Source organism: Cynoglossus semilaevis, chromosome 14, assembly GCF_000523025.1.
Source record: "Cynoglossus semilaevis isolate Cse_v1.0 chromosome 14, Cse_v1.0, whole genome shotgun sequence".
In the NCBI taxonomy this organism is placed as follows: domain Eukaryota; kingdom Metazoa; phylum Chordata; class Actinopteri; order Pleuronectiformes; family Cynoglossidae; genus Cynoglossus; species Cynoglossus semilaevis.
This window is the reverse complement of record NC_024320.1, coordinates 20,989,453-21,015,536: the sequence shown is the minus strand read 5'-3', so window position 1 is coordinate 21,015,536 and position 26,084 is coordinate 20,989,453. Positions and strand designations below refer to the sequence as shown.

The following is a 26,084-nucleotide window of genomic DNA, read 5'->3' as shown; positions in this document are numbered from 1 at the left end:
CACAGCGACTAACGACGTTCTGCATTAGATTGATCTCCGTCCTATCTGACTACGACCGTTACATTATTCCCGTCTGTGGAAATCCTTGCATGTTGATGTCGGATGAACTTGGCCTCAGACTCAGGGAGAGACTGGAACATGTCTGGAAAATCAGGTGACATATTAATGACATTCATGCTGTCACTCAAACCGCCCTCATTAGGGGGTTCGGCAAAATGTTAACCAGAGCCGAATCACAATGGCTTCATTAGTGTCGATCTGAATCAATGTCTGGCTGCACAGTAATAAACGATGAGGATGCTGAGACTGACAGACGGCATTAAATGTTATTGTTAAAAATTTCCACTGCTATATCATTACAAGAGACAAATTATCTCATTTTATGCAAATGCATCGCAGGGTGAGAGGAGCTCGAAAATGTGTGTCTGCAGCCAAACAGCGCACTTGAACCAGCTCTGTCGGAGTGTGTGTGTGCGTGTGTGTGCCAAAGAGTGTGTTATGGGACAGTTACTGAGTCCATCTGTACAGACAGACAGGCAAATGTTAGAAGGATTATGTAATGAGTCATCCATCAACGTTGCCACTCCGAGAGATAGCGTTGTCGCTGATGTATGGCTAGAAAATGACACTGACCTCCGTGACCTCTGCTGGCCTTTATAAACACATTTCATTGTTCCTAGCAGCTCGGTCGATGTGGACGGAAATTCTCATTCTAGCTTTCTGTTCACTCTCCGTTTGGAGACGAGGTGAGGACAGGCAGTGGTCTTCCTCTGAGGAGGATTATTCACACATAAAAGCAGTCGCAGCCGTCAGAAAATGAAGGCTTTCGGAGGATGATTATTAAATAATTATGTAAACCACTGCAGTAACTGATGATGCAGCTCTGTTCAAGACACTCTTGGAATCAGATCGCATGAGAAGTTCAAAATGAAAACTTACAACTCCCACTTTCCCATGCTGTAATGAAACATTTTCCATTGCTGCCTTCCAACTGTCGCTTTTATTTATAAATATATACCTTACCATGTAGGTGGGCAGCCCACGCTCCATTTGGGAACAGAGGCAGTTTGAGAGTGACTGTCACAAGGCTTTTGGTAGCTGATGCGATTGTTTTATCTCCCTGTTTATTCCTTTATTAACAGCGAAACGATCAGGAGAGAATATTTAAAAGTTGCAACACAAAAAGAACTACGTCTTTAATATCATATATTTATTATATTTTAATATATTTTTAACATCTGTCCAAACAAAGAGGTAAAGCAGACAGTTTGAAAAAGTCCAAAACAGAGTTTAAAATCCTGTCAGAAAAAACTAGATGCATTTCTATCCTGAAATATAGTATAGTAAATATAGAGAAAAAACTAGATGCATTTCTATCCTGTTATATAGTATTTCTGACTATTGAATTTCTGATCTATGAGACAGAGAAATGTTACTTATTTATTCATTTGTCATTGCAATAATTATGAATTAATAACTAATTAATTTCTGAAACTATACTAAAGCTAACTATAGCTTATAACTTATCATTGTTCCAATAAACAAATATATATATAAATAAACAGGTTGACATTTATACACATTGCGAGAAACAGTTTGTCTGTTTTTCACAGTGTGTATAAATGACAATCTGTTTGTCTGTTTGATTAATCATGATTAGTGCTTATTAATTACCAGCTACTGTGCGATTATTCAGATTAAAAATTGTAATCGTTCGTCTGTGATGAAAATACCAAGTTTTTTTCCTTTGGGAAGTTTTTTTTATTTATTGAGACCAAATGTCCACGAGTGACTCCATGAACTCTCATTCAGACACAGTTCTGTCCGTGTCAGTACAACAGTGTAACTGACAAGTGCTGTGTGATCCCGTCGTAAACAACGGTCACACCTTCAAAAGTCACTGTCTTGTGCAGAAAGAAAAAAGAAAAAAAAAATCCCAGCACTGAAAGGGTTGCGGAGCAGCTTTTGAGTTTAGCCTATCTCAGCAGTGTGAAGTCACACTTTCATTTTGTGTTCTCACTTCTGTGTGTGAGAAGTGCACGCTGGAGTGTGTATGTGCACATTTAAAGGGAAAAAAAAAGAAAGAGAAATGCTCAGCTTACTTTGGATAAACAATCTGAGGCAGCATCTCTTATGCAAATGTTCTTCTTCGCCTGCTCATTCCTCATTGCATTTACATTCTGTGTCCTCACGCAACTGTTGCAACAGACACCAGAGCTTCAACAGCAGGAACCAGGGTTACAGAGAGCTCATCCCCACTCACAGACAAAGGGTTACCCAGCAGCCTTTTGTTGGCGCCGTCGCCGGCACACATTGGACAACCTGACACAGTGCTAGTTACAACAGAGGTCCTCCCACCTCCAGCAGCCACTCCTGAGGAGCACGACGTTCCCTCGCCATCAGAGGAGATCACACTTACAGAAATAATCGCCGAACATTCACATCTGTTTGATCCAGTCAGTGCAGACTTCATCGACCATCCACAGACCTATAATCACCAACACAGCAGTCTGGTGGAGAATGAAGAGATTCACTTGAGGCCAAGGCACGGCCACAGTGGAGGTAAGGTGCAGACAAACAGCTCTAGATGGCAGTAGACGTAGACTAGAAGATCCTTAGGAAGTAGAAAAAGCTCATTCAAAATCTGATCATTTTTCAATTCCGCAGTCGTTAGTGATTGTTTTACGGCATTGAAACCGTTGGAATGGACCGTTTTTAGGAGGTTAAAGTCACTAAGATGCTCTTCTACAGCAGCTATAATCTTTTTAGGTAGTTTGGCATCAAATGGCATGTGAGAAACACTTTTTCAATTCATAGAGGGATGGGCAAATCTAGTAAATGTGTGTAAGTGAGAGGCAGCCCGGGGTTGGAGGAAGACAAGAGTGATCACACAGGAATGAAAGTCTGGCATCAGCTGACACTGTGTTTGCAATATTCATAGACAAAAACCAAAAGATATTTGTCACCGGCGCAGCATCACAGTGAGGAGTTAGACGTGGAGATCTAACAGCCGAGACAGAATCAGGACTGGATTGAAACTTTAACTGCTGAACGCTACAAATACAGAGTCAATATAAAGGAGGTGACGATATAAATAAAACGATCATATGTTATTTGAGGTCACCTCTCCCGGGGTACGCACGGCGCTGCTCCGTTAGTAACGGCAGCAGATGAAGAGCTCAATCATTGTCAAGGTTTACTAAGCCCAACAGACTCGCTCTTACACACACACACACACACACACACCTTTCCTTTAGTCAGGGTAGAACCATGGGATCGGTGAACGCTCAGTTTTCCAATGTCAGATGTCAGACAGTTTGGGCTGAGCTGACTGAGATTAATGCCAAGAACAGTTCACATCACTGCTGCCCCCTAGGCAGCGTGGATTAATGAGATTAAGTGCATTTATGTTCACTGCTGTGCTACATCAGCCTTTGAAACAACCGGAATTCAAAATCCTGCTTTCCCACTAGAAAGATTCTCTAACCAGGGTGGATGAACACGTGTGTGTGTGTGTGTGTGCAAGAACATACCATATGTGTGTGGTGTTGGAGAGTAGGTGTAGCGGGGCAAAAGTCGGACACGGGCTGAAGTAGGTAGGAGTTACTTTGATGAGATGTAATGATGGTCTGATGCCAGTTGTGTGAAAGGGGGTGCAGTGAGCTGTGAGAACAGCTGCCGGCGTCCTGTCTCACTGGAGCCCCTGGGAGGAGGGGGGGGGAAGGAAGGGGAGCGAGTGGGCGGGATGTAGCCTGAAGGGGGACTCTCTGCAGGGGAGCAGGATGCTTGTTGCAGGATGCCCCTCTCTGAAGATGAACAACTGCAGAAGCACCTCCGGGGAAAACACAGATGGACGCGCACACAGAGCAGGAGTCCCCGAGGACGCGGCCATCACTCGTCCCTCAAAGACGTGCACGTCATGGTCAGAGAAAAACTTTAGCGGGAGACAATTAAAAAATGGTGCCTGTGCACCATGCAGGTGTGTGTGTGTGTGTGTGTGTGTGTGTGTGTGTGTGTGTGTGTGTGCGCCCTAAACTACTTGACAGGTTTACTGAGTTAGTGGAAACTAAATCAAGTAACACGATAGTAGGTAGGGGTATGTTAGGGAGTGTCATGGCCTGTATTGGACCATGACAGAGTAGATGTTGAAATTGACTGGCTAGAACAATGGTGTTTAGCATCATTTACAGTATGCTAGGTGTGTTTTGCATCCAATGAGGATTTTCTTTTCACTGCTACGTTAGCGTTCGTGAAGTGTGAGGTCAAGAGAGACAAGATGGATGGATGGATGGATGGATGGATGGATGGATAGATGGATGGATGGATGGATGGATGGATGGATGGATAGAACTTTAATAATTCCTCAGAAGTTCCCTTTAAGAAATTAAGGAAATAATATGCACCTGACAATACTGCAAAATGAAAAAGGTGAGGAAAGATCTTGGGTCGTGTCATTGATCCTGACGAATCAGGAAGTTGCAAAATGAAAAAGGTGAGGAAAGATCCTGGGGTGTGTCATTGATCCTGAAGAATCAGTTACAACTGCAAATGGACATTATTCCCACCGGTCCAAACTTGTTTAGACTTAAATTTACACGGGCCTTTGACAGAGCTCTGTATTTACACTATATTGCAGATACATTTAACAATAACGTGCTTACTGAATAATACATCTTGTTTCATGGCCAAGTGGTAAGTTTCGCTTGCCAAGCAACAGATCCTCCTCCTTCGACTCTACTCCTACCCCCCTAACTCCCAGCCAAAATAAGGTTGCATCAGTTGCCTTAGCAGCATCCGACTTGGAAACTGTGCCAAATCCTGATGCAGACGACTGCGGTGACCCCTGATGAAGGAACAAGCCTCAGTTGTGACAATCTGTTCCAAAAATAGGATGTACCACAGACGGATCACTTTCATCCCATTACTGAAGGAAACACCAAAGCAAAGACGAGTAACAAAAACCACTCAGATAATTTTATGAAATTCAGATGAAAAAGGCAGCAGATGTCATTCCTTTTCACACCCAGAGGGAGACGTGTGGCGAGGAACATTTTAGAGCCTCTCTTACTTTCACAGCCTTTTCTCCAAGTCCAGGGCTGAGACCCCTGCTGGAGCGGAAGGAAAAACAAGATTCTAGAGAAAAGAAAGTCAAGCCAACTATAGGATTAGTAATCTTTACCGCTGCAGCGGGAGCACAGCCAGGTCCCTACGACTCAGATGGATGAAGTAGGAGTGTGGAAGTTGAGTCATTCGATGCTTTGATCTGTTGATAACCACTGTGGCGTGACTGTCATCTGCAGTTCTGTCAAATACCTTTGTGCTGTAAGACTCACTGAACAACTGTACAAAAAGAACAGAGGAGGAGGAGGAGGAGGAGGAGAGAAAATGATGAACAGGAAGGAGATAAGATATTTCCTAAGGAAACGATGTCCTGCTGGACCTCCATCCTGTATTTCCCCTGTTGTATCAGTAAATATGCAAATGTTAAATCTGATAGCTGACAGTGAACGACGAGAGCTGCAGAACAGTGAGATACGTTTCTGTCTCAACAGAACTGTTGACATAATCATTTGTCAGTCATTCTGGGAAAATCTCTGAAGCCCCCGCAGCCTTAACGTACAAAGGATGATGAAGCACTCAGTGAAAAGAGTACATTTGAACCGTTGTTAAACCAATGACGACTGTGGTTTCACAGACGCCCACCAGTCTGAGGACCAGGACCTCACTGAGACACGTGTTCATGACACCACAGTCTCAACCAAACGATGGGAAGGAGGAGCGGAGGAGGAGAAGGGAGTAGTTGCAGTACACACAGGTAGTGTTGACACTGCACCAAGTATTCCTTTAATTAAATTTACTAGATTTTCTCGGTAACCGTGATAATAACGGTATTCCAGTCTCCCACAACGTGGAAGGACATGAGACGATAAACGTCCATGAGAAAGAGGAGAAACCAGAAGACCTGGGTATCTTTATATAACTATTGACCACGGTCGTTTAAATATACATTCAAACATTTTGTATGGCTCATAAATAGGAGGAAACGTATACGTGAAAAACATTCATTGTTTGCAGCAAAAAGACAATTATTTGTCGTTTTATTCAAGGTTAAAACTGAAAATAGTGTATATATATATATATAGATATATAAACATTTCTAAATAATAAGTGAAATTTTCCAATTTTATTTATATATAAAATTTTCAAATTATATATATTTTTTCCTGAATTTTTGAATTCAATTTCCAATATGTCAGATTTATGACATTTCCTCCCCACATTATAATTGTTGTTAAATTATAAAGATTTTTTTTTTTCTTGACCGTTTTGATATGTCAGATCATCTTAAGCTGGAAGGACACGAACATGAGCGTCATAGCCACAAAACAAAATCCATTTCACAGCATGGTGAGGAAAAAGAGGGAGGAGCTAAAATCACAGGTCTCTTCTTTAAATAACTGTTTTACTCCAGCTGCTGATGATCCCGTGGTTCTCACACCAGGTAACTCTGGACTTCCACAATTCACCACCTTCATGATTTCCCCTGTCCCCACCCGACCCCCAGGGTGATTATGATAAATTAGCAACAGCATCACTTGCAGCGAGTTAATTTACAGCACCACAGGATTCCTCGTGACATGTTGCCCTTTGTTTTTTCAAATTAATGTACCTTGTATACTTCAACCACTGTCAAGGATACAGCCTGTCAGAAGTCCTTGGCACTGAGTGTGTGTGTGTGTGTGTGTGTGTGTGTGTGCTTTTAAGGTTTGGCAACCCCTGCTTTAGATCGACAGATATGTTGTTCTCACAGAGCTACGCTTGTTAAGAAGGTCACGTAAAAATCATTTCAAACGGTTGTTATTTATTTGTTAGTCCACGACAGGTTTGATGTCTGGATGAGAAAAGGTTTATACTATCTCAATTATGAAGCTAGTACTTACTGTAGTAATACCCCAGTGGCTCCACTACTCCTAAAAATAGAAGAAAAAAAATCCTGCATTTATTCGTTTTTGCTGTCTATTAAAATTATACTGCATCAGACTCCAACAATTTTGGAGGACATTTGCATGAGAGTCACGGCCACAAAACTGGACCGCGGTCAGAGCAGAGAGAGGAGCGCCTCCATGAAGACAACGTAGCTCAAAAGACAGGGAGTTAGTTTAGTATTTTGATCGTTAAAAAATATGAGATATATTTATATGTTGAATACATTTTACAATGTGTTTGTGTGTCAGAGCACCAAGAGTCTCAGGCAGGTGCGCAGAACAATCATGGCCATAAATCTTCATCCGAGCTGGGGGAGGAAAGGAAGGAGGATCACAGAGGTGGGAGTACTCAGGGTACAGGTAGTGGCTTCATCGTAGTAATGTCGGCTGTAGACTGCAGTAGTTATGATGTAGTGGTCAATACGACCATATCTTTGGCAGAGTATCATTGTTTATGTCAACGTTGACTTCGGTGTGTTAGTCTCCCTCCATGTCCACCGTCACCACGAGGTGACTTCTGCTGAACACGGTGAGGTGCAGCTTCCTCAGGAAACACATGAAGAAAAGATAGGTATTGTTTTTATGCTCGAAGTTTCAAATAAATGCCCTAATTTTTTGGTCGTCATAATGACGAAATTCTCGGCGTCAGACCTCCACACATCTGAGGGAGGCAAACATGAGAACGATGATCGTAATAATTCACCCTCATCGGGGGAAGATGTCATAAGAACAGAGCAGCACGAAGACAGACACCAGGAAATGAAAGGTAGTGGTATTACTGCTAGTACTTTGAAGTATGAAAGGTAGTAGTATTACTGCTAGTACATTGAAGTACTTTGACCTTTTGCCTCTTGTACTTAATGTTTTGAATGTACTTGATCGTAGATACCCTTTGGTGAAAGGTCAGTAGGTCATCTTAGTGATGTTGGCTGTAGGATTTTCTGACTGTAGCTACAGACTAGTGGACAAAACGTGCGTATTTAGCTAGCAGGTGTTTTAACTGTATTACCATCTATGTCCATGTTGACTGTGGGGCCTTAGTCTCCCTGGACTTTGACGGACATGGCCATGAAAATCATCACCACACAATAACTTCTGCTGACCACAGTAAAGAGCAACAACATAAGGAAACACAAAGGGAAACTAAAGGTATCTTTTTTTTGTTGTTGTTGTTGTAGACTAGGAATCCCCCACCCACCCCCCAAAAAAATCGTTTTTTAGGCTGTCATACTAATATCAATTTTGGTGTCAGACCACCACACATCTGAAGGAGGCGCACATGAGGAAAATGGGCACAAAACTTTAACCTCATCTGAGGCAGATGACAAAAGAACAGAACAGGATGAAGACAGACACCATGATGGAAAAGGTACAGGCTGGAAACTATTGTTAGCTTTAGCCACCTTTAGCTTATGTTCCAAAAGTACCTGACTGTAAATCCCTGGGAGAATTAACTCCTCAGTTAAATGTTAATTTAAATTTAAATGATTATCAGGCGAGTTAGTGTCCACCACGTTGGAGGGACACGAGAGCCATCACCAGGAAGCAGCACTGACGTCCCTGCACGGACTGGACCACACCCAGAAACCAGCTGAGAACACAGGTACCTGGCTGTGAAAGTAGTTATTTACTTAACAAACGTTCTGTCTGTCAATGAACAAAATGGTGTCCCAGATCATCACAAGACGGTCGAGCGTTTACATGAGAATCACAGTCACACAACAACGCCCTCATCTGAACCAACAAAGGAAAAGGAAGTGGAGCAGGAGCACGGACACAGTAAAGGAAGAGGTAGCTGTTTGCTAACTGCTGTGTAGAAGTAGAGTTGACTGTAGCCATCCAGACTTAGCGTGTGATTTAGTAATCATTTTATAATTCATATAAAATAAAAAAAATAGAAACTAATTAAGCAAAACAAAATGTTAGCATAAATGTTTGGTCACTCTCTATGTGTATATAGAGCTAACAAGAAACATTGTACAGTGTTCCTCCGTTTACGACATCCTTAACTTACAGCATTTAGTGGTAACGTCGCTAACTTTTCATAAGTTAACTAGTTGGCGAGCAGATGAATATATCGTCACGTGGCGCTATACGCGGAAGATGGTTTTATTTACATTCACTGGTTGTACACCAATAGCTGGGTTGTGCAGCATTCACTTTCTGTCATTGGTGTTGGTTTTTTTGGGAGGAACTTTTTGCCCTTCATTATGGCTCCCAGGCGTTAGTCAGACTCTTCTGATGTTTTTATGTCCTAGATTATGTTGTTGCTACTGTGTTAATGTAGGTGAGTGACATGAGTACAATATGTGAGTTTCAACAGAAGTCAAGGATCCCTTGTATTATTGATATTATACATATCAATTATATATATGATATATTTATATTAATTATAATAATAATAAGATGAATAACTGCATAATTAAGGGGAGTAACCTCCGCAGCCCTTGAACTTCTACGTATCTCACTGCGGTGTAAAGTGACCTCAGTTGTTTGGACTTCCATGAAGCAGTACACGACGTCTACTGAGAGCAGGGCTGTTGTACACTCTAAATGTAGTGGAGACATTGTTTTCAGACATGGTCAGTGGGGTGAAGCAGGGATCTTTTATTCAAGGATAAACTACAAATCTGCCAGCAGACGGCTGACAACGGGGAGCTGCAGGAAATAGAATTCACCTCAGATTTCTCTCTTCTGTTATATTCACGACAATCACGGTGTGTCAGCCCGCCACGGGTCTGAGGGGCATGTACATGAGGCACATGGCCTCAAACTCACAGAGTCATCGGAGCATGGAGAGAAGAGACACCGACAACAGACACACGAGGGAGGACAAGCCGAGAGCAGAGGTAGCTCTTTTGCATGTAGTGGTCGGAATTTTCCTGGGAGAATTGAATGCAGCGCTTTAGTTTGGATTCAGGAGGGCTGTAAAAGTCAGGTGTGAATTAATTAAAACATTCATATACCGATGCTGCTCTGTGGATAAACCTCCACCAGGAGTTTAATTTGGCACATTACAGTGGAAATGGTCCCCTTACACACACTGTGCAATGAAAACAACATTGATATGAATTTGTCTCTTCATCAACACCATAAGCTGTCAGTTGATTTAATTTGCCACCTGTAAGAAACCAAGGTTAAAGATGAAGTGGAAATGATGTTCTTAAAAGTTAATAATTCAGTTAACCTAATTTTTTAAGGTCTTTATTAACTACGGAGTTTCCGTGTCCCTCCAGTCTACGGGACATGAACACAAGACTAATGACCATGAAACAAGTCTGTCAGAGCAAGAGAGTCACACAGGAGGCAGAGGTGGAGGGAGTCTGATCTAATTTAGTTCCAGGAGAGTTTACAAACTGAGGACTGATATTCACTATGAGTTCAACTTGACAGTTCTCTATTAATAACCTTAGAAAAAATCTCAGCAATGCTTAAGGAGGGAAAAGTAGAAGTGGAGAAGGACAAAGACGGCCTTAGTGAAGAGACAACTGTCTGTAACCAACAACGGCCAACATGTTTTGTTGATCTAGTATGAAGATCTATGCTAAATGTCTTGTTTTTAGCCTCTGTGCTAACTGGTACTGCCGCGGCTGTGGCTGCCTCGTGCTCATTCAGTTCAGTTTCTTTGCTAAGGCAAATGTTTTACTTTCAATTTTTTGTGTTCGAAAAAAGAAAACTTTTTCAGGAAGTTACTGCAAATTACATTAGTTTCTTTGTCATCCAACATGGTCAAAAACATCCAGATTAGTGAAGACCTGTTGTGTTAGCCCAGGTTAGCAATATTTAGCTCACATGCTAAACATGTTTTGCTGTGACTAGAAGTATGCTGTCATGAGTGAGCGTGCATGAACGGCATGAAGAGTTGAAAACTTAATATATTTATTCCATTCATTCTATCGTGAATTATCATAATAATAAAAAAGTGCAGAGTGAAATTATTTATTAGATTAAATTTTATCTTACATCCATAATTAGCATTACCAGAAATTAGTTTGGCTTGTGTAGAAGTTGTTTTTAAATATTCACAAAATGACGATGTGCTGTTTTAGTGTCCCACAAGACCGAGCAACATGAGTCACATGACCCCAAAGTACAAGTTGCTAAAGGGCACGAGGAAGAGAGAACACATGAAAGAAAAGGTAACTCTTATGAAAGTAGTGGTAAATGCTTGCTTATAAACTAATTCAATTTATATACAATGTCCATCATTTTCTTTGATGGTAATGTTTCAGTCTCCCACAAACATGGGGATCACCTACATGAAACACACGACCACAAAACAACAGCCTCATCAGGACATCATCACGAAACCCACGACCACAGAACAACAGCCTCATCAGAACACGGTCATGAAACTCACAACCAGGGAACATCAACCCCATCAGAATCTGGTCAAAAACCTCACGACCGCAGAACAACATCATCATCAGAACACGGTCATGAAACTCACAACCACAGAACAGCCCCATCAGAACATCATCACGAAACACACAGCCACAGAACAACAGCCTCATCAGAACACCGTCATGAAACATTCCCAAACCATGGACAACAACAGAAGGGGAACCATGAAGATACACATGGTACTTCATATGATCCTAATAACAAAACTTAGCAGTAGACTTGCAGTAAAAATGTATCATCTGACACTTATTTTGATGAATATTGTTGTCAGTCCACCTTAAGTCGGAGGAACCCTTACATCATGGACACAAAACCACAACCTCACATGAGCACGAAGAGGAGCGAGGAGAAATAATACCTGAAACATCAAGTACGAATAGAAGTAGTACAAACTCACGACTTGAGTAAAAAGTATATTTTCAATGTTGCTTCTTTCTGTTTTAGTCCACCTTAAATCCCCAGGTCATGCTCCTGAGACTTTTAGCCATAAAACCACAACCTCACATGAACACAGTGGAAAGAAGCCAGAAAACAAAAAAGGTATCTGTTCAATATCTTAATGTGAACGCATTTTGCTTTTCATAGATTAGCTCCCAGTAGTATCGCCCTCCAAAAAAAGAAACTAGCTAACCCCAGTATCGCCCTCCTTTTGGCAACGTCAGCATAAAGTAGCTACAAAAAGAAACTAGCTAACCGAGCTATTAGCATCGATTTAGCTGCACAGCTAAACTGAAGAACCCATGTTTTATTTATTTCTGGCACTTTTTTTGTCAAAACAAATAACTGTGACAGAAGTAGTAGTTATAATCTAACAAAAGTGTATATTTAAACAGACTTTATATTTTTACTCATTTACGGTGGTGTGTCAGTGTCCCATCATTTCTGGGAACATGAAGGTGGGCCTCATGGCCACAAAGCCTCAACATTTTCTGGACATAAGGAGCAGGAGGAAGAGGAGCACAAAAAAAGGAAGGCTGATAAAAGAGGTATAGTTCATACCTGAGGCAGCGTTTACACAGGAAAACCCTGTCGTGAAAAAACTTTCCTTGTGACACAGAAACAAACGTCCGTGAGTTTGTTTCTGTCAGTCAACACGAGCTTCGATGCTAAATCTTTATCTTTAAGTTCCCGCTGCAGCACCGTATTTCTAAGTAAGGCAGTTGACAGATACTGAGGGGCAAGAAATAAAAACAAGACAGGAGGATTGAGTAAGGGGTGCCTCAGTTTGTAAACCACTTTAAACCTCTGAGTAAATTCATAATTTTATGTCAACATGCGTAAAAAAAAGGCTGTTTACAGAATGATTACAAAATATGTTCTGCTCTCTGGGCTGTTTATAAAGAAGAAGAGAATTTCCCTGTCGAGGCCTCGTCGTCACGACAACAATTTACAGCAGTAGTTAGTCTCAAACATCACAACAATTACTTCATCTTTTACTTTCCACGTATGATTATAAACACATGAGTGTGAACGGATGTTTGTCTCGTTGGTATATGTAGCCGTTGAACCAGACGTGGGTTAAAGACCCAATAATTGACATTCAACGCTAATATTTTCTGCAGAGATTTTTTTTGCATTTTACATCCTACAACCAGTGGACTGAGCTTTTTGACAGTCTAACTTAAACGTGGTGCGCCGTGAATGTAGATTAAAAATTGATGTCGAACGTTCATTCCTTCATTAATGTAAAAAACCTCCGTCGATGCTTTTACATTTCTGATCTATAAAGTTCCGTCTTGAGTGGAGTATTTTTCCTAGCTGCCGTCTGTGTGGAGGTGTGTACAGTATGTGGTGCAGTGAGCGATGAGCCCACGACTCTTACACAGAGATTCCTTCATCCCTTAAGGGCTTCTGAAACTCTTGATCTCAGGAGAGCCTCAGGCCAGACAGTTGTTTGGGATCATATACGATGATTTCAAAGGTAAGAGACCGACATGAGCAGCGTGTGGTTGGTAGATACAGAGAGGAATCCTAAGCTTGGTTAGATCCACCGTTAGATCCTTTTCTAGTGTTGCTTTTATCCAGGATAAAACCTGTGGAAGAACTCCTTTCACTACACATTTACATTTATTTTGATTTTTTTTTTTTTTTGCTCATTTCTCTCCTTGACTGCTTTCATTTGTTTTGTCTATCTTTGTTTTTTCATGCACTTCAAGGTAAGTATTTGAACATTAAGTCGTATCGACGCGTAGAACACGTTGACATTGACATTTCTGTTTAACGACCGTTTCAGAAAGGATGATTGTCTCCAGTTTATGTCATCATTTCACCACGCTCAGACTCTTTGACGGAGGCAGCTGCCTCTCCGCCTCACTGAGAAAACCTCTTTAACTGTTAACAATTCACAATTGATGAATACCAATAAACCAGCATCTTGACTCATAACATTAATTCGTGGAGGAATGTCCCATTGCCTCTCTAGTCCGTGGAGTAATTTGCCATTTATATTTAATTAGCCAGTTCTCCCCCCACTGCTAGCACAGTTCCCTCAGTGCTGAGAGAGGCATTTTATGGTTCTCCGCGCGTTGGCTTCCTTTAAAACCAGCCCATTAATATTTCAGCTGGCATCATCAACCAAACAATAATAAAACAATAATGCGACGGCTGATTAAACAGCTAAACTCCGACTTTTTAATGCGCATTTAAATGTGTATTTGCGTAAAGATACCTGGTAAACGCCACTTAAGAGGACAGTGATGCCTTGCAGCTCATGACGGCAGCCAACGTCTCAATAAAACCTTGATTAGGCAGCAATCTTATCCAGGATAATCGTCGTGAGGATCTAGATCAGGGGTGTCGGAAACGGCCCGCGGGCCGTATGTTTGACACCCCTGATCTAGAGCAACAACCGCTCCACCTGGATCTCTCACCACGCCGGGCTGATCCTACAGCGGAGGACGTCGGGTTTTTTCATTTCACCCACTGAGGAAAAATTCAACTTAAGGGGGGGAGGACGGAGGTGGAGTCGGACGTCGGGTTCAAAGCTTGAAAGAAGCCTTAATTTATGAACTGCTCGAGTACGAGTAAAGTAAAGTTTCTGCTCTCGGTTAATTCATGAAATTCCAAAGAGAAAATTTAATAACGGGCACTGATTGCACAGCACTTTATACATACGGCAAAGGCTTCTCTAATCAGGTTAAATGTCTGGGAAACTGTTGTGAAAAACCGAGGTGAAAACTGCTGAACGTTCCTCCAACTCCCAGGATCACGGTTATATATATCGCATAATCTACTCATCTGGCCATGTTTCCAAAGTCCCAAGGAAATTTAACATGTTAGTGCTGCATACATACACACACACAGAAAGAGAGCGAGACACACACACACACAAAACAGTAGTGGAATTCCCATCAGTAATCAGTGCAGCACAGTGAAGCAGACTCAGCAAACCTGTGAGTGTAGTAATGGAGAGGGAGTGGTCTGTCTTTATTGAACCAATATAGAGTCAGAACGGCAAGCCATAAAACCCATCCAGAGTCATTCATTTGGTGGCTGACAGTTAAAACTATCACTTTTCAAACTGAGTCTAAGTAAAAGTCATTTTTCATTTTTTGGCCGTCATCCGAAAAGTCCTGTGAGAACATCGAGCTTCACCGGGGTAAAAAAAAAAAAAAAAACGCTTTTTATTTTAAACAACGTGTCTCTTGTGTTCCAGACTGTGAGTGCTACGGCCACTCCAACCGCTGCAGCTACATCGACTACCTGAACATCGTCACGTGTGTCAGCTGCAAGCACAACACCAGGGGTCAGAACTGCCAACACTGCAGACTGGGCTACTTCCGAAACGCCTCTGCTGAACTGGATGATGAGAGCGTCTGTATCGGTAAGTCTGCGGGGAGACAGTGAGAGTGTGTGCAGAGCAGTTGTGTGAGATGGAGCTTGTTAATGCCTAATGGTGCTCTGTAAGTAAGCAAAGTACTTACCCCCCAGGATGAGGGGTGGGGGGGTTCGAGTGTCTTTGATAGCTCTGAAGGAAACAAATGGTCCTTTTCCTGTCCCACAGTCAGCGTGGCTGTGGTGGAACGTGTTTTGTATCATCTAACCTTCTGTTAAACAGAATCAGTGACTTTAAAGAGCTGCTTATGAAAAAGATGATACAAGAGTTTATTGATTTATTTTATATCTAATAAAGCAGTGGTTCTCAAATTTGTTTTCCATGTCCCGACAAAAATATTTGTCGCTTCCAGCATTATTAACATTAAAATACAGCAGCACAGACCTCCACTGTTCTGGTAAGAGCAGTATGAAAAGGAGGAAATGTATTCCTAATAAGATTATCCGACCACGTATCAACCAACGACACACTTTGCGATTAAGTTAAAACTTTAATTCAAGAGAAATCGGAAATATCTCACACACACAAAGACCAAAAACAACAATATACAAGAGTCGTCTTTAACAACAAACTGACTTAGATTCCACCACCAACCACTAGAGGGCCTCATGTACTACTAGTGGTATGTGTACCATAGTTTGAGAACCATTGTAATAAAGTTAACCAGACCTGGTTCACATAACACTGAAGGTCTGTCGACCCCTTAGTAAGGATGTCCGATAATATCCGATTTTATTATCGGCCTGATTTTAATATCGGCCTGATGCTTAAAATCACTCGTGTATCGGAATCAGAAATAAAGGTTTTGGATAATATCGGCATATCGGATTTCAGCAAAAACATATTATCAGACATCCCTTACCCTATAGAATCTTCGTGATCTCTTCGACCACAGCTCAGTCATTCCTGTCCATCTAAAATGAATGCGAAGACCAACAAGCACGCGACGAGCCCTAAATTACCATGTGACCCTGATCATCCAACGCAGCTCAGAATCCAAACACAGACAAATGTACAGGACGTGAGGATGATCAACACTTCTGCTGCGTTGCTTATTATACTTTTCACACTCGCTGCTTGTTAAGGCCGTGTCCCAGTGAGAGGTCACTGTGTTCTGGTAGCTGTCGAGTGAAAACCTGGTGTGGATTTGGATCCATCTGTAGATGAACTGCAGGAGGTTGGAGGGTAAACGCTCCATGGTGGAGGAAGCACTGGGACAGGGCTTGGAGTCAGCAAAAAAAACAAAAAGAATAAACGTCCTTTTAGCTCATCTGGCAGCACACTGATTGACTGGATGATGTGTTTGCACACACATTTGCTCCAAGGGGCTCAGTTTCAGACCCAAAAACACAGACAGACACCAACCATCTGGATGCGGCTGTGACAGTCTGATCTTGGCCTGTTTCAACATTATCAATATTTTATCTTTGTTCTTTCAGATGTGGATGAGTGCCTGGCGCACAACGCCAGTTAACTGACAAATACAGTGCTGTTGTGCCAGTTTGTAATCCCTCATCTGTTACCAACTACAACTGACTCAAGATCGCAAATTGTACAAGGGAGCCAAAACAATCGGCTCACGAAAAACCGCCTTTAGGCCTGTAGGGAGGTTTACCTCTGAAGGTCACGTTCCACCTGGACTGGGTCACATGAGAGTCAGCTTTAAAGATGGCCGCTAAATATTTCCACATCAAAGCACAAAGATACAAAATGTTCGATGAATCAGCAGAAAGTTGTTTGAAGTCAAACTCCAACATTGGAAATACGGAGGACAGTGACTGAAATTTGACTTTGTCAAGAAGAAGAAAGTTTTCCAGCCATTGTTATGCTCACGGCGCAAAGAACACATACTGAGCTGCCATTGGCTGCTCTGTACTCAGTATCTAGGTTAAATATTCATTCATTGATTTTCAGTGCTGAATTTTTTTTAGAGCTGGGAGGGTGGGGGCCTCTGCAGCACAGAACTACTGTCCTGCCCCCAAATGTTGACAAATTCAAAACTTTCATTGCTCCGAAACACTGAACTGTATTAAATGTCCGACAAAAACAGCTATTCTTAATTTCTTAATCTCCATGCCCCATAAACAGGACTCATCCCCCACTTTGGAAACCCCTGCCACATCACTAACCGACCTTTTACATCTTGACCTGGTTATTGATTAATAACTAGTCTAAATGAAACAGACAACATTCGACCTGTAAAAAACAACTGCTTGATTGTGACCCAAAAAATATGACCAGAAAAAAATCTTGCGTGAATCCTGAGCTCCAGCAGTGAAACAGAACCCAAAACCATGACGCAGCATTAAACACCAGCGTCCCACAGTATTTATATTTTTAACAGCAGCCATGTGGACCATTTCAAACTTTACATAAACACTGTGCCAGTCAGCAGTTTTCTGTGTGACCGCCACAGTATTCATGTTAAAATATAGGTTCACTATCGGTCTGATAAACACGGTCGTTTGTCTAAAAAGTCTCTGGTGGACTTTTTGCACCTGCGGCAGATGTGAATACATCCGGGATACTAGATCACATCCACGCACAAATACCACCATGACCAAAGATGGACAACATGCTCAGCACCATTGGATGAATTCCAATAGATCACAGTATTGACAGAAAAAAACGATCTGATCTGCGCTGACTCACACCAGCCAAAGGAAGGGAAAAAAATGCGACGTACAGGAGTAGCAGATACTGGTACACCAGCCTAGAGTGCCCTCTAGCGGCTGTCAGTGTGTAAATAACAAACATGTGAAATTATATATTTTAATATATAAGGCGCACCTGAGTATAAGTCGCAAAAATTAGTGATGAACTTAGAATCTTACTACAAACCAAAAAAACTGCGATATGTAGATTTAACTCTTTTTTTTTTCCTTCTGCTTTATTCCTACTCACCAGAGTGTAACTGCAACCAGATGGGTTCTGTTCATGACCGGTGTAACAGCACGGGCTACTGCCAGTGTAAAGAAGGCGCCACGGGGGCAAAATGTGACGACTGTCTGCCGGGCTTCTACTGGAAACAAGGCTGTTACCGTAAGTACAGAGACAGAGAATCTCCGTCTAAAGAACACGGGGTTCCAGAGACGTCCCGGTCTTCCTAGTCCTCTGTTAGCACATCTCCCAGTGTTTGGTTTACTCCTGAGAGAATAGATCACGCAGCTCATTAGCAGTATCACCTGCTCCTCTAATTGATGACCCTGTCACACCTTGACCCCATTAGGAGGAGTCGCCTTTCTTTGCCATCCAGCACACACTCTGGGCCCTCGGTCTCACACGTCCCATCCGACCAACGCAGACAAACACGCACATTAGAGCTCCACAGGCAGCCATGCATTTCCAATGCCTCCTTACTCATTTAAATATGGGACACGTTGTAGTCTATAGCAGCATGGTGGGTTTGACGTCTTACTCTGCACGGCTAATTATCTTTGCTGTGATAAAAATGCTATCGAATGTAATTATTTCTTGTTGCGGAATCCTCCATTTTCCCGCCGAACATTTTTAGGTCAAGCATCTTGTGCAGCACAACTACCTCTGTGCTTTTCCTAATGCCTTTTATGGCATTTTAATGACGCTATTTGTTCCCACAATCATTACTTAACACATCACACGTGCAGCGTTCCGTCTGCCGGGGGTTGGACAATGATTTCAACATGACCCTGAGAAAGTGCAGGCTCCAGAAGAAGAGATAAAGAAAGGGGGCTGCAAAAATAAATTAAAAAAAAGCCAGGTGTTACCTGTTGTTGTCCCCGAGGCAGAGAGTGGAGAATTTATCACGTCTCTCTCCTCTCCCTCTGCTTTCTTCTTCTGCCCTGGATTCTTCTCCTGCCCCTGAATCACTGCTTCACACTGTACTTTTTCCAACGTTACCTCAACCAACCGTCTCTCACCTCGCAGTACATTTTTATTTGTACTTTACTCCCCCAATCTCACTTTACTGCACTGTTAATATTTTCCAACTTCTCTCCAACCCCCCCCCACCTCTGTCTGCCTTCATCTCTGCTCACAGCCAACATCTGCGATGAGGAGATGCTCCTGTGCCAGAACGGAGGAACGTGCTACCAGAACCAGAAGTGCATATGTCCTCCAGAGTTTAAGGGGGTCTTGTGCCAACACTCCCGCTGCGAGGCGGGCAAAGACTGCAACGCTGCCTCTTCGCCGCACATCTCTACAGCCGGCCTGCTGCTCTGCACTCTGCTAGCCAACCTGCTGGCCACGATAATCCTCCACTGAGCCATGGAAACTGCCCCTCATAGCAAGGAGTGTGTGTGTGTGGATGTGAATGTGCGTGTGTGTGCGTGTGTGTGTGTGTGAGAGAGAGAGTCAAGCGTAGGCCATGGACTTTGTCGGGCCGTTTCAATGACAACGCCTAAATCTGAAAACACACTTTAGCACTTGCAAAAGAAAACACACTCACGCAAACACTTACTGTTTCCACTCACACACACATTACACACACACACACATACACACACCTCACAGGACAGTACTGATAGTGAGTGTGTGCTCAGGTGACAACAGAACGACAAACTCAAATATCAAACGGGGGAAGACTCTTCAGACCGAGGGGGAGGAGATGATACCAACCACTGTTCCCTTTATTCCTGAGCTGGAGCAACAACGTGCATCAAACCAAAAAAACGCATTAAGAAAACACTTCAACTCACCACTGTTTCACGTCAAAGAAAATGGCTGTTGTAACCACAAAGAACTTTCTTTTTACTATTTTCTCTTTTTTTTTTTTCCTCCGTTGCGTTTAGGAACGTCGCCTCTGTTAGACCGACGTGTGTGTGTGTGTGTGTGTGTGTGTGTGGCTCAGTGAGAAAAACGAGACGTGTCGTCACGAAGGACAAATGTGGAAAAGTAGGGTGTGCACTAGATCCTGCTGCTGAGGCCTACAGTATATATATACATACATATATATATACACATATAAATATATCAACCATGTTTTATTTCTTCTCCAGAGACTTGGTTTTACATTTATTCAACTTCTGCTACTTTTTTAAAAAAGAAAAACAAACTTATATTGCCAGTCATTGTATCTAACGTGCCCACTAACAGTTGCTGAGATTATACATACTCTATAATATCCAGGGGTCTGCGAATTAAAAAAAAAAAAAAAAAAAAGTCACTATTATGGTTGTTATAGGAATGAGTGATTGTTGCCACACTTAGCAAAGATTTACCTTCACACAGTATTCAGGAGAATTTAAGAGAATTTAACTTACCAGAAGTCTAAAAAAAGAGAAGATGATACAGATACCACATATTAATATCATACGACATTATTTGACTATTTTTTGTAGAAATTATTTTTGTTTGGAGTTACAATAAATTATAAAAAAATGGCATTTACAACTATTCTAAATGAGCATTTTATTACACTGAGTGTAAACCTTACAGTAAATATGACTGTTATTTGCCTCCTGGTTTGCTGCTTCTTTCACTCCAGCGCTGTTGACGGTTTAAAAAAAAAAAGAAAAATATATATATCATGGAGGATGAGAGGAGAAAAACATCACTGCACATCAAACCATTTTTATTTAAGCTCCTCTTGACTAATGCGTTGTCATAAGTTGAACTCCAGTCTGTCTGACAATCACGACGAACTGCTTCACTGTCAGGACCACATCAGAGATTTGACTTTGATAAGAGCTTCAAAGAGCTGTAATCAACGTGTCGCCTGGAAACACCATATTTTAAAATATTTTGATCATATATTGTATATAACAAAAACAAAATGGTTTGTACTGTGTACAAGCTGTGGCTCCGGGTTCTCCACTGTGTACGACCTTGTTACGTCCCCCAAAAAACCCTGAAGAGGATAAAGCACTAGAAGACGAATGAGTTACGGTTCAAGTACTACTATAGTATCTTTTTTTTTTAAAAGCTCATCTGTTAGATCTCTAAATACGAAGTTTAAGTAAAATTATTGATCACATAACCTTTTACTGGCTTAAAACGAATTGCCATAAAAACTAGTAAAACTTATTTCAGAACGTAAAGGTTGTGGTGGAGCTGAGAACCTGAAGGGACCTGTTTCACAGTTACGTTAGTTCTGCAGCTCTTCATCACCTGCTATTCTACAACTATTCAGTCCAAGCAAGAACTCAGCCACTGCTGCTGCCTCTCAGTTAAGGTGAGAGCGAACGCAAAAAGAAGCTTTAGTCAATTATTATGTCTCACGTTGACACAGCGAACGCAAAAAGAAGCTTTAGTCAAGTATTATGTCTCACGTTAGTTGCACTAACATGAGCCGTGGCGTCGTATATTAAAAAGAACAGCACAGAGAGGAAGGATTATGTTTCACACAGACAGACAGACACTTGGAACTCAAGGCCGGATTTCTCTGACTAATAAGTCGACTGAAAATCGTTAGTATTTACTCTAACATAACAGCGAATCTTTCAAGGTTACTTTTTTTTCTGAGTCTGGACTGCAGTGTTATTTCACTGAGAAATGTGACATTGCTGAGTGTGCACTGTGGACCCAGAAATATGAACGTTCTATTAAAGTAGGATAACGTTTACACTAAAGATGACAGGAAGATTAAGCCTCTGAGAAATGACAAAACAAGGACTCAGGTATTTCTCCCTACAAAAGTAATCTTTCCGTGTGTACGGCTTTTACCTCTGAGCCCCGATGTTGTCAGGAGCTGACACGTGGAAGAAGAACAGATAATAAACAGAAAAGTCAAAAATAAAATAAAAAAAGTTGAATTTTGTGTATACAGGCATTTGTGTCCGAGGGAGCGTGAGGTTCTCATCAGATAAATACAAAACTCATCACAAAGTGTAAAAAGAAAGAACTAAAACATTAACTGGAAAATCTCTACCAGTAGGTGGCAGTAGCTTGACTCTGAGGATAAATAGCAGCTGTTAAGTCAATAAGTAAAAGTAAAAGTTGGAGGTGTACGGCTCCATAATACAACCAATAGCCTGTGTCGTGTTACACCGTCAGACATAATTTCAACTGTGTTGGTGTGATCGCTCACTCACTCGGTCCAAAAAAAAAAAACTGTGTTGGTGTGATCGCTCGCTCACTCGGACTGTGTTGGTGTGATCGCTCGCTCACTTGGTCCAAAATTTTTTTATTTTTTTTATCCACAGATAAAACTGTAAAATGTTAAATGAGTGAACATTTGACTAAGTCCGACCAGTATCTATCAAAGACGGACTCTGTGACTGTACAACGTTTCATATTAATGGCCTCTGTCGTGGCAGAACAGCACAGCTCTCATTTCCTGCTGTTTGTTGGGTTTTTTCATTCCCTTAACGTCTACTGTGCACTTTCTTCAACAGAACAAATCAAAGTCAGATCAAATTTCAATGACAGGAAGATTTGAAGACATTAATCTTTTCAGGAATTTGAGCGTTTGTCAGATCAGTGTTCTGTCGAGCCACTGTTTGGAACAAAAAAGAAATCCAGACTGTCATTTGACGAATTTACAACCTTTCTATTAATGACATAGTCTGAGTTTAAACAGTGGAACTGAGTGGACGTTGGGCGTGGTCATAGAGACAGTTACACGATGGTTTAACATGAGTAGAGATGGATGGACTAAGTCTCGGGGGGATGGGAGGGTCTTCTACACCAGGTCATGATCCCTTTCTCAGCTTCACATGTTGCTAGCTTGGGTGTTTTTAATTTAGTGCTAATGTATTACGTATTACAGGCCACAGCAGACCTTTTAAGAAGGTGGCAGATGTACGTAAGACATGTGACCGAGGCTAACATCGTGTCATGTGAGTCATAGACGGATGCAGCAAGAAGAGAAAGTTATGCATTCTTTCTCTGCGGCCCACGGACTGGTGCCGGTCTGCAGCCCGGGGGTTGAGGACCACTGCTTTATACTACAGCTGTTTATATCTGACAACAAACCCACAAACCTCCAGATGTAAGACAACTGCACTGCCTACAGAAATTCAGCCACGATTTATGTTATGACATGTCACTATGACGATGGCTCTAAACCCAGAATGATCAGAATGACCTCAGAAAGTTTGTGCCAGACAGTGAAATAAAGTACCATCAACCAAATCCCAATTACTCCTTCTAATTAGGAAGAACTGATTGTAAATCACGTGAATTGTAAATGTTTCGGTCAAATCAATAGATTTGAATAGAAAGCGTCTGATTCTTAGTTCAATTAAAAACTGGCTGCAACCAGACAGAACTCAATAAGACTGGCAACAAATATGTGCTCCGCACAGGAACCCTCTGTTTAATCCAGTTTCTGAAGCCCAGTCCTGACTGTAACAGAAGCAGTAAATCATCTCTAAAGTTGGTTTAGCATTTTTATCTCTTTTCAGAGAACGTGTGGGCGTTTAAACACATTTTAGCCACGTGACAACCCAACTGTGTTTACTAAGAAAGGAGTCTGAGAGCCGCATGAAGTACCGCAGATATAACAAGTACGCACAAGTACAGCATGCACGTCATTAACGCTCAGAAATGGACCTGGTGTGACAGGAAGCACCTGTCAATCCTGCGTCTGTGTGAGAAATCAGAGACAGCGGCCGGACAACTTTATCCCCTGCTTCCTGCACAGGAGTCGGCATGGGAGGAAAACATCTCTATTTGTCGGTGTCATCTCGGCGCTGCTCCACAGCTGTACCGCTGCCTCCTGCGTGGCTTATTTTTGGCTTTCATTTCACATGGGTCCTTCAAGTCTCCTCATCTGATTGCCCTCAGATTTCCCTCTCAGACACTGTGTGTTTTGCAGATGCACAAAACCAGATCGCAACACCTCCGTTGCCCATGGGTCTGGACAAGTCATGGTATCGCAGCTGTAGCGGGCGTCAGTGTGCGACCTAAATTCTCCTCCAGTCTGCTTCACAAACTCATATCTTTTATTATCTTGTACAAAAAAAAAGGTCAGCTTCACAACAAACCTTTGTAACACGGGCAGAACAAATGTCTGCAGCGACAGAGAGGCGGTGAAGTAGATCTATTATCCAGGCCCAGAGTCTGAGCTCAGAGTGGCCTCTGCCATTGTTTTGAAAGCCAGGTGCAGCAGATTATTTTTATAATAGTGAATGTGCCAGGTAGTAAATGAGAACACTTGTCTGCAGAAAAAAACCCACATCATCTGGGTGATTAAAATGCAGCCCATACACTGGTTGTCTGTTTACCTAAAGCTGCATATTTCTACTATTAAAATATATGCTCTTAGGTCAGGGGTGTCAGACTGATTCTGGTTCACGGGCCGCATACGACCTAATTAGGTGTCAAGTGGGCGGGACAAGTTCGATCATAACATAATTAACTATAAATAACAAGTCATAACATAATATAATATTTATATATAATAAATAAATTCATATTTAATAAAATTTAATTTTACAAAAAAATATCCTGAACATGTTGTGTTTGTGTATTTTTTTTATTTCCAGACTGAACACCCTACAGGGCTGTATGTTTGCCACCTCTGCCTTAGATCAACAGTGATGCAACTTTGAATGTACCGTTCAGAGGTCAAGAAAAAAGGGCATGAATCACCATAAACAAAACGCTGGTTCTTTTGTGCTACAGATTCATGACACGCAACATTTCCTAACAAACATCAGACAGTAAACAAGTGTGGGGCTGATTTTAGGGAATGTGGGACAAAAATTGTGTTAAACAGAGATCAACAATCTCTCAGGCCCGAGGTACCCAAACACAGGGGCGCTGACTGGTACGCAGCCTGGGTCAATTAAAACGAGGCCGCAGAGAAAATACAAAAATAACTTATTTTCATTTTATATTAAGTGTCAGAATGAAAGATGTTTTATTTTGAAATATGACAGGATTGTGTCACAAACATCGGTCGGCGCCTCGTGACACACGTCGAGCAGCTGTCAGTCATCTAATACATTTCCCAAAAAAAAATATAAATGATAGAGTTCTTTATTAAAATCATGACAGATTAACCCTGAGTTGACCACGACAGCAGTGATCTCATCTCTACGTCTGATCCATTCCTTTGGAAAGACGGATTGTTTGCAGTGGAAAGTGAAATAAAAATCAAAGAGCAGCCTGGACACGAGGAACTTTCACACACGTTCACACTGTCACTGTCTTCCTGCAGGGAAACGGTGGTTAGGGCACACACTGATTTAGCTTTATGGCCAGTTGTATTTTTTATGCACTTTGTATTTGTTTTAACGTCGGTAATATAATTTTATTTTGTCATGTTTATTTGCCACACCTTGAGGGTCTTTGTGTGAGAATACTGTCTGGACTGAAGCACAGAAAAGCCTAGGGACCTTCTGTCGGAGGCCACAGTCTGAAATCTGAAATATCTTTTAAGAGAAGAAGAAACAAAAACGTCTATTATTCTCTACAAAGTTTCTAATACGTACAGAATAAGGCCCGGCATTTCATGGGAAATGTTTTGCCTTGACATAAGTACTGACTTGACTCGCATGTCTCTTTAAATTCCTCACTACACTTTAATACAAATTGCTGAAGGCCTTAAGAAAAAATAAATTACAAAACACCGCTAAGCCATATGTTGAAAAAAAAATATTTTACCCAGTTATAAAACCATATAAAATCCTGAACGATCAGCTGTTAATAAATACTGATAGAAAAATATGTTTGTTTTTTTTTGTTTTTTTGTTTTTTTGGTGCATCTAAAATAAACTGGATGGAAGGAGCCTGTGCCAAATTCCATTATTCTGTCAGAGAGCAGGAAACCCCTTTTGAGAGGCAGCGGTAGGGCTGAGAAATATTTTACATTTTCAGCAAAAAGAAGCAGTTTCTCCACATGGAAGATGCTCTGACGGGGTCTCAGTAGGAGCAGCACAGGAGTAAATAATCAGATTAATGACGGCTGAGTTCCATTTAGTTTCCTCAGCTGC

At 41.6% G+C, this 26,084-nt stretch overlaps 2 protein-coding genes and 1 long non-coding RNA gene across 10 annotated transcripts in view; all 3 read left to right on the top strand.

The window, feature by feature from the left end:
* ntng2b (netrin g2b) overlaps positions 1 to 20,591 on the top strand; it is a 63,300-nt gene extending 42,709 nt beyond the window's left edge. Inside the window, exons 6-8 of the mRNA XM_008325816.3 lie at positions 15,046 to 15,213; positions 18,133 to 18,267; positions 19,244 to 20,591. Coding sequence (XP_008324038.1) covers positions 15,046 to 15,213; positions 18,133 to 18,267; positions 19,244 to 19,467 — 527 coding nt within the window. The 3' untranslated portion in view covers positions 19,468 to 20,591. The remainder of the gene's footprint in view (positions 1 to 15,045; positions 15,214 to 18,132; positions 18,268 to 19,243) is intronic.
* The window catches only part of dab2ipb (DAB2 interacting protein b), a 791,247-nt gene that overhangs the window by 299,497 nt on the left and 465,666 nt on the right, over positions 1 to 26,084 (top strand). The gene's annotated exons all lie outside the window — the stretch shown is intronic.
* Positions 6,234 to 11,991, top strand: LOC107989485 (uncharacterized). Its single transcript, XR_003051801.1, has 3 exons — positions 6,234 to 7,752; positions 7,790 to 8,135; positions 8,239 to 11,991. It is a non-coding gene; the product is annotated as an uncharacterized LOC107989485 (long non-coding RNA).